The following is an 8384-nucleotide window of genomic DNA, read 5'->3' as shown; positions in this document are numbered from 1 at the left end:
TAGTAGTGCTACAAAAGAAGAGATGACTATTTCCAGAAGAAATTCTGGGGAGAAGTCATAGCTAGCTATTACAAGAAATGATTTGCCAGGGGTCCTATAGTAAGTTAGGGGCAGATTCAGGGCTAGAAACAGAATTGATAAAATAACCATTATTAATAATAATTGAATAATTAATAATTAATAGTAATTGAAGTCTCTGGATTCTTTTCATGTGTTGTATTGAAGTAAACCCCAGCATTTATATTTTTAAAAGATCTGTGCTGTGTAGAGGATGGACTGTGGGAGAACAAATGTGGACTAGGGAAACTGGTTATGAACTCTATGGTAGCTCTCTAGGGGAGAAACAAGTGGCTTGGACCAAGATCATGGCAATGGAAATGGAGAAAAGTAGGCAGATTTGAAATATATTTTAAAAGTAGACTCACAGGACTTGTGCTAGAGGTAGAAGGAAGGAAGGAAGGAAAAAAGAAAGGAAGAAAGGGAAAGAAAGAAAGAAAGGAAGGAAGGAAGGAAAAAAGAAAGGAAGAAAGGGAAAGAAAGAAAGAAAGGAAGGAAGGAAGGAAACAAAAGGAAAGAAAGAGAAGGAATTAAGAATTAAGAGTTCCAAGGTGGACATGGAGATGTCTGCTGGACACTGTGTATACACATCATTACCAAAGACATGGCATCGAAAGCCACAGGACCAGATGAGGTCTCCAAGGAAGACAATATAGCTAGAACAGAGGGACCAACTGTTCTCTTTTTAAAAAGACTTTATTTTTAAGTAATCTCTACATCCAACATGCGGTTCAAACTTATAAACCTGAGATCAAGAGTCTCATGCTCTACCAACTGAACCAGCCAGATGCCCCTCAACTATCCTTTGAGCCATCTTTTCTGCATACACTGAATCCTTCTGCTGGGCCTCCAGCCAGGAATCTCAGGTGGGAATCACAATCCTTATTACAGTTAATTCCACAGAATGAGAAGCCAGATTCATCCCTCAGGGAGTAGCTAAGAAGGAACCAAATGAATGGTGAAATATGTATCAAAACACCATACAGATGTGTCTTCATTCCTCCAAAGCAGACCCTTTGGAGAACTAAACAAATGGTGATATTGCCCTGCTGCAAACTATTGTGATGTTTCTCTTTGGGAATACCAGGTTTTAAGACCCAGGGAAATTTCTCAGACTTGGTTTCAGACGGCTTAGTGTTGCTTCCTTCAGTGGGCTGAAAAAATGGCCACAATATTTTATAGCTCCTTGCATCAAGAGATGGCACCTATTTCCCCACCCCTTGTATGTGACTTGCATTAGTCAGTGGGACATTACCAAACACAATACAAACAGAGGCTCAAGAAGAAGTACTTCTACACAGGAGCTTGCCCTCTCTTGCTGCTAGAAAAATTTCTACCACCAAGTGAGCAAGTCTGGGCAGTCTTCTGGAAGATGAAAACACATGGAGAGGCACCTCAACCACCCTAGTCATTTCAGTTGGGACTCCAGGCATGTGAATGACATCATTCTAGACCAGAAGAAGAATCAGCCAACCAACCCCCAGAATCATGAGAAATAACAAATGTCTGTTGTTTCAAATCACTATGTTTTCTTATGTCCCTCAGAAGACAATAGTTAACTCTGAATCAGGCAGTCTAAACATATTTCACAGGTACAAATACTGTTTCTCTCACCCTTACTCTTTCTGGAGGATTTGTATTTGACTAGTCATCAAAGGTTTGAACTAAAGGATGAAAGCTTGAAGAATATAAAGCAATGGTCAGTGGATAGCGGAGGTACTTGGGAGGCAGTGGAGATTTTCTAGGCTTCTTGAAACAACTCGACAAATGATTCAGTTTTCCCAGTTGTATTTTCATAGAATGATGTACCTTTTCTTCAGAGCACTTTTTAATTATATTTGGGTATTTTACAATGTCTAGACTAAACCACAAGCTACTAGACTCTAAGCTTCATGAAGACAAGGTTTGTATTTAGTCTGCCACTGATTATATCCTGACACATACATTTATTTATTGAATAAATCTGAATGCATAAATTTTAGTTTTGCCTACTTTATATAAGGGATGAAGGCCTTCAAAAACATCACTTAACAGTATTTGTATCTCACAGGCCTGTCTTGCATGCAATCCCAGGCAAGGGCTGATCCTCCAACTGTGGCAGGTCATCAGGAATAACTTAGTAGAGATGCAGAATCTGAAATCAATGAAATCCCAGGACACTGGTTACTGTAGTTCCTTCTCCTTACCCCAAACTCTCAGCAAACAAACCAAACAAACATTCCTCAAGACACTCTAGGAACCTTGACACCCAAGCAAGGAGCTTTGGAGCAGGAGCAGGTAATGTGAACAGGAAAGTCAAGTCTGGCAGATATTCTTATCATTCTCTGGACATTATCAGGCTGCAGTCATAAAGTAATTGTGAGACCAAGGACTCTCAGAATTAATTAACCAATATCAGCTGGGACACTGGAGCCTGTCACTACCACCACTCCATATACCCTTCATCTGAGAGAAATCCGAATAAAGAAATGGAATGAACATGAGTCAGAAGTGAATTTAAATGGTATTACTGAGTGACTTGAATATGTTGGCTTTTCCAAGGCTATGTTTCCTTGACTGCCAAATTGGGATAATATTTTAGAAATAGCACCTCTATTAGACTATAGGTACCCTGCAGGCAGGGAATCACTTGTTTTCAAATATATTTATCCAGTGTTTAACAGCACCAGGCCCACAGTAGATACATTTCTGTAAACATGATAAATTTCTACATAGAGGAGATCCAAGACGAAGTCCTGACTCTATCACTAATACACTTTCAGAGTGGCCCTAGGAAATTTCCTTTTCCTCTCTGGACCTCAACCTTCCTCTTTGTAAAATGAGAAGCCTGGACAGGATTTTCTCTAAGCTCCCTTCCTGATCTAATATTTGACAAGTCTGTGGCCATTCTACCCCGTTGATGCTCCTAGAAGTTAATTAATGCTACAGACTGAGGAGACAAGAGTAAGTCACGAATCACTTTGTATTTACTGATACATATGAATTTAAAACAGGTTCTGTAAAAAGCTACAACACCGTATTGCACATCTGGCCTACTTTTGCCTCTTTTGAGGTCAAGAGTTTTTGTTTTTATTTTTAATTCTTTATTTGGATTGTTAAGCAAAAGGAAAACCAGGACAAGTTACTACTAACATACTCTGCAGCTTGAACCTTGGTGGCTAATGGCACTATTACTGTGATTGACAAACATTGCACCGTAATCAGCTAGAAGCTCCTGCCTTCCACGCGGCAGAAACAAGGTCACAGAGCAGGGCTGGGGAACTGCCATCTAGCAAGCAGCTCTGCTTGTCTGCTGCCCAGCAGAAGAGTTTGCCACAATTACATTTGACTCTCGATTCTATCTGTTGTGAAGAAAATTGCTTACACTGGCTCCTGAGTTGTAAAGAATTTAACAATTTTTAAAAATTTCAGTCTTTGCCTGGATATCCAATATGAAACAAAAGATTATTGGATATATATCCTAAAATATCCAAGGGTCAGTAGGAGCTCAGTCTGAAATCCAAGGACTAGAGCAGATGGGTGTTACTGCCCAGGAAAATTGTAATTATGCCTGACCTATATAGACTTGACGGTGTAAAAAGCACATCTAGAACCACTGCCTGTAAAGGGATCACATCCTTCCGTGGTCAAAGAAGTCAACCAAGTCATTCCTGCAAAATGTCCCCTTGCTGGAGCAGGCAGCTGCTTAAAGCACTACTTGAGGGCTAGGTAAGAACTGCCTGACAACGGCTGATACAGGGACTTGAACTTGAGAAACGCTGGACAATTTTTGCTCCATCTCTTAGGACCTGGTAGCCTCAGAAACTACTTTCCAGAAGCATTAGACATCCATCTCCTCAGATTAGTCTGAATAGTTGAGAGATTTGTTAACAAAGAGACGTAAGTCTTTTCTCGAGTGGACTTAGAATCTGATGGCCTTGGGATTGAATCTTAACACGGCTCTCACACTTGCCAGCTGTACCATCTTGACCATGTTCTTAACCTTTTTGGGTCACAGTTTATTCATGAAAAATGTAGTACAGAATGTGGTAAGAGCATCAACCTTGGAGCCTACTGCTTGGATTGGAACCCCTGTTCTACTGCTTACTCATTATGTGACCTTAGGCAAGCTAGAGAATCTTTTTATACCTTAGTTTCCTCATATTTAAATGAGGTTGATTATAGTGCCTCCTTCACAAAGATGTTGAGATGATAAGTAAGTTAATACATGTAAAGTGCTTGGAACAATGTCTAGTAAGCATGACATCAGTGTTAGCTACAATGACACTGGGGGGATAATCCTCATCTCTTGGTTTTTTTCTGCAGATCAACTGAAATGATGAAGGTGAAAAAGAAAATCAGAGAGTTATGAGCACTAGAAGGGACCTTAAAGATTACCCAAATAGCACCCTCATTTTGTAGGTGGGAAATCAATACTCAGAGATGGAGTGACTGATCCAGAGTCCAGGATTCCTGATTCCAACGTCCAAAGCTCTATCCTGTTCATTGCATCAGAAAGCAACATCTCCGTAGGGCTGACTCTGGAGGGTCCTTTTAGGTAGTCACTGGAACTATGTGAGTCAATGCACTTTCCTAGGATAATGAGAGGCATTTGAAATGGAGAGAAAACTTGGAAGAGACGCTTCCAACACCTTCTTCCCTCACCAACTTCTGAGGTAGCGTGTTAGTGCAGGGGGAAGATAGGGATTTGGGTCAGGCCTGGAAGGAGAGATTTTCAGGAATCACTGCTAGTTCCATTTCATTATTTCAGCTAAAAACCAAACATCTGCCATGCCTAGACAAACTGGAATCTATTCGGTTTGTTTCTGGTGTCAGAGGGTTTTGTGGTTTTGATTTTGGTTTAGTTTTTCCCTTCAGGTATTTAGTTAAGCAGTTTCCACTCGGAGTGGTTTCATATCCACTCTTCAGGAGAAATGAAGATTTCACTCCCAAGAGAATGAGTTTGGGATTGGGACCTGAGTTCAGCTTTCCCAACTTTGTTAGGGTCATGTCCCCTCAGATTTATCCTGCTTAGAATCACATTTCCCAGTCAAACTACTCAGGAGCGACTGAAAGATGGATTGGGAAGAAAGGGCAAAATGGTAGGAAGACATTATAAAGAACAGCAGAACTACTTGATTCAGAGAAGGCAGAGGTCGTGGTTTCTTTCTCAAATCATCTGAGGGTGACAGGAGCTGAAGAAGCACGGACTGTGAGGTCTCTGACAGCAGAGCTGGGATAAATGGGGCAAGGAGAGAAAGAAGAATTTCCAGGGGACAGATTTCAGCTTAAAGCAAAGAAAACTTTCTGATTATGAGAGCTGCCCAAGGATGGTATAGACAGTGAGCTCCCAGCCCTGCCTAGAAGGTGTGTTTTAGAAGAAAGAGATTTGGTGGGGTGCCTGGGGTCTCTCAGTCAGTTAAGCAACTGTCTCTTGATTCTGACTCAGGTCATGATCTCAGGGTTGTGGGATAGAATCTCAAGTTGGGCCCCGGGCTCAGCAGGGAGTCTGCTGGAGGGTCTCTCTCTCCATCTGCTCCTCCTGCTTGCTCTTTCTTTCTTTCTAAATAAATAAATAACATTCTTTAAAAAAAAAAGAAAAAGAAAAAGAAAGAAAGAAAATAAAAAGAAAAAGAAGAAGAAGAAAGAGATTTGGTTGTGAGGCCTGGCATTCACTTTCCAGAGATGCGAAGACTGAAACTGACTAGTCAGACTAGGTAACTCTAAATATTTCAAATTCTGGGAGTCTAAAAAACAAAGACCGATTTCATGGAGTTCCCACAGTTAAGACTAGCTGGAAAGCAGCAAAATCAGAAAGTCATGACCTGTTCCTTCATCTTGCCTGTGTTTCTCTTTTCTTTCTGTCTTTCTTGAGCTCACCCTCCTGCTCTTTTATATAGTCGGAACCTTTGACATTTTGCAGGGAATAATCTTTTCTTTTAAGTATATTTCTGACTCAGCCTTTGCTCCTTCAGCATCATTAGAGAGTCTGAGCTCTCTGGAGATTAGCTCTGGCCTGTCACCACAGCAACTGCCCGAGGCCCTGTGGGCATCCGTGGTAACAGGCATAGGGCTTTGAGAGTCAAAAGCTTGGCTTGCAGTGAGAGGAAGCCCCACAGGGAGCCTGATAGGAAACAAGCATGTTGTGTATGAGGACGTTTTCTTTAATAGGATTAGCTGTGCAGGTGGGCCCTGCAAAGTATGCTGTGTCAAATTCTGGTAAATGGAAGAAATCTTATTTTAAAGACAGAAAAGAGACTCGCTTTCCAAGTCCCTGAAGTGAATCCCCTTTGTAAGATAGAGTCTTCTTTTCTAAAATGAATCTCTACCCATGCTGTGACCTGGCTCTTAGTCTAGGACTGGGTGTCTCCTAGTGGGACTATCTACAGAGAACTCAAGGGGCACATTTCCGCCTCTGCTGCAGGCAAAGGACAGCAGCAACTCAGCCTGCATGGGGCTGGGGGTGGACCGACTGTAATAGGGGAAGCAGAGTGGGTGTGGGGTCACAAGAAGGGGAGATCAGGAGGGTGGGCCTTGCCTAACATGAGCAGTTTTGCTGCAGCAGCGGTGGGGTGTCTGAGAGACGGGTGTTCTTGGAGGTGCCCAACACGGAGGGGTCTGTGTCCAGCGAATCAGACATCTTGTCACAAATGGCATCTACCAGGCGCTCGAAGGCCTGCCTCACACTGATGTTCTCCTTGGCGCTGGCTTCAAAGAAGTCAAACCCTAAGGAGAGAAGAGAGATAACAGTAAGGATGTTTCCCTTCGTTTTTATGCCCCCTGGCCAGAAAACTCAGGATTAATATAGCTGGTGCAAAGCAGCGAAGCACGGAGGCCTAATTCCATGGCAGAGGATTCTGCTTTAAAGACATGGTACAGGGGTGCCCGAGGTGGCTCAGTCAGGGAAGCATCTGCTTTCAACTCAGGTCATGGTCCAGGGGTCCTGGAATTGAGCTCCACGTCAGGCTTCCTGCTCAGTGGGGAGTCTGCTTCTCCCTCTCCTTCTGCCCCTCCCCTGCTCATGCTCTCTGCCTCTCACTCTTTCTCTCAAATATATAAATAAAACCTTTAACAAAATTAAAATAAAATTTATAAATAAATAAATAAAGAGGTGGTACAGGGCAAGGGTTACCTGCACTAGCTGTAGAGTCAGCTAGATCCTGGCTCTACCATTGGCCAGCTGTGTTACCCCCAGCAAGTCACCTAATTCTCTTTATGAATCAACTCCCTGGTTTATTTTTTTTTTTAATTTTTTTTTTTTTTTAAGATTTTATTTATTTATTTGACAGAGAGAGATCACAAGTAGTTAGAGAGGCAGGCACAGAGAGAGGAGGAAGCAGGCTCCCTGCTGAGCAGAGAGCCCGATGCGGGGCTCGATCCCAGGACCCTGAGATCACGACCTGAGCCGAAGGCAGCGGCTTAACCCACTGAGCCACCCAGGCGCCCCAACTCCCTGGTTTATAAATGGGGTAATTTTACCTACCTCATTAAACAAGATAATGCAGGTAAAGTGTATAGCGTTGTGCCTGACACAGAGTAGGTGTCATTAGGTGTTTTCTGAAAGAGTGAATATTTCAATATGTGTACACAGCACTTCACATTCTCCCAATGTGTTTCTCACCTCCATTACTTCATCGGATCCTCAGGTCTCCTCTGCAGACCCTCTCCATTTCACTAATGCAGACACTGAGGCTTAGAGAAACAAGCCGACTTGCCCAAGATAAACAGAGGAACCAGTGTTTGACAAAGTCCAGGCTTTGACCTTTTTGACCAGGGCTTTTCCTCCTCTTTCCCCTGCCTTCTTCCACTCATCTCAGCCTGGCAAGCTCTAGTCTAGGATCTGGAAGGCACCCCAAGATCCACACTGAACAAGCAAAGTTTCATTTGCCCTTTCCATCCCAAACTCACTGGCGTATCTCCACTCCATGAGGTTCCTCCTTCACAGATCCCCCCTAGAATTCCCCTGTATCTCTTCCTCTCCACACAAACCCTACATAAGGCACCTGGAGGACTGCACTTGACGCGTGAGAGATCTTGTCTGTTTTGTACCTTATGATCGTGAATGACACTTTCAGGGACAATGAACAGAACTTGGCTGTCCTGGGAGAAATAAGAAAGACCCTCTTGATTCAGACAATATGGCTGCTTTCCAGCTGTGGAATTCTGGCCAGGTTGGTGGCAGCTCTTCTCTACATGTTCCTACCCTAGCCTCCTCCCTCCTCTTTTGTCCATCTGCCTTCTGCTTTCTTCTCTTTCCAGGCCCATCTTTTTTTCTTCTCAAAACCTTCTCTCTTCCCTTTTGTGTCACTCCTTTTCCCTTATGATACTCATATTTTCTCCTTGGGATT

At 42.9% G+C, this 8384-nt stretch overlaps 1 protein-coding gene across 3 annotated transcripts in view; it reads right to left on the bottom strand.

The window, feature by feature from the left end:
- Window positions 1–518: 518 nt before the first annotated feature.
- Window positions 519–8384, bottom strand: part of RAB3B (RAB3B, member RAS oncogene family) — a 72781-nt gene continuing 64915 nt past the window's right edge. For 2 of the 3 annotated variants that reach the window (XM_032302878.1, XM_032302876.1), the window contains exons 5-6: window positions 6575–6762; window positions 519–2191 (exon numbers count right to left, since the gene is read on the bottom strand). In XM_032302878.1, the coding sequence (XP_032158769.1) occupies window positions 6575–6762 (188 nt within the window). In that variant the 3' untranslated portion in view covers window positions 519–2191. Of the gene's footprint in view, window positions 2192–5605; window positions 6763–8384 lie in introns of those variants that run through there. The other variant, XM_032302877.1, reaches the window with a different exon arrangement.

Source organism: Mustela erminea, chromosome 10 (assembly GCF_009829155.1).
Source record: "Mustela erminea isolate mMusErm1 chromosome 10, mMusErm1.Pri, whole genome shotgun sequence".
Classification (NCBI taxonomy): domain Eukaryota; kingdom Metazoa; phylum Chordata; class Mammalia; order Carnivora; family Mustelidae; genus Mustela; species Mustela erminea.
This window is presented reverse-complemented; position numbering and strand designations above follow the sequence as displayed.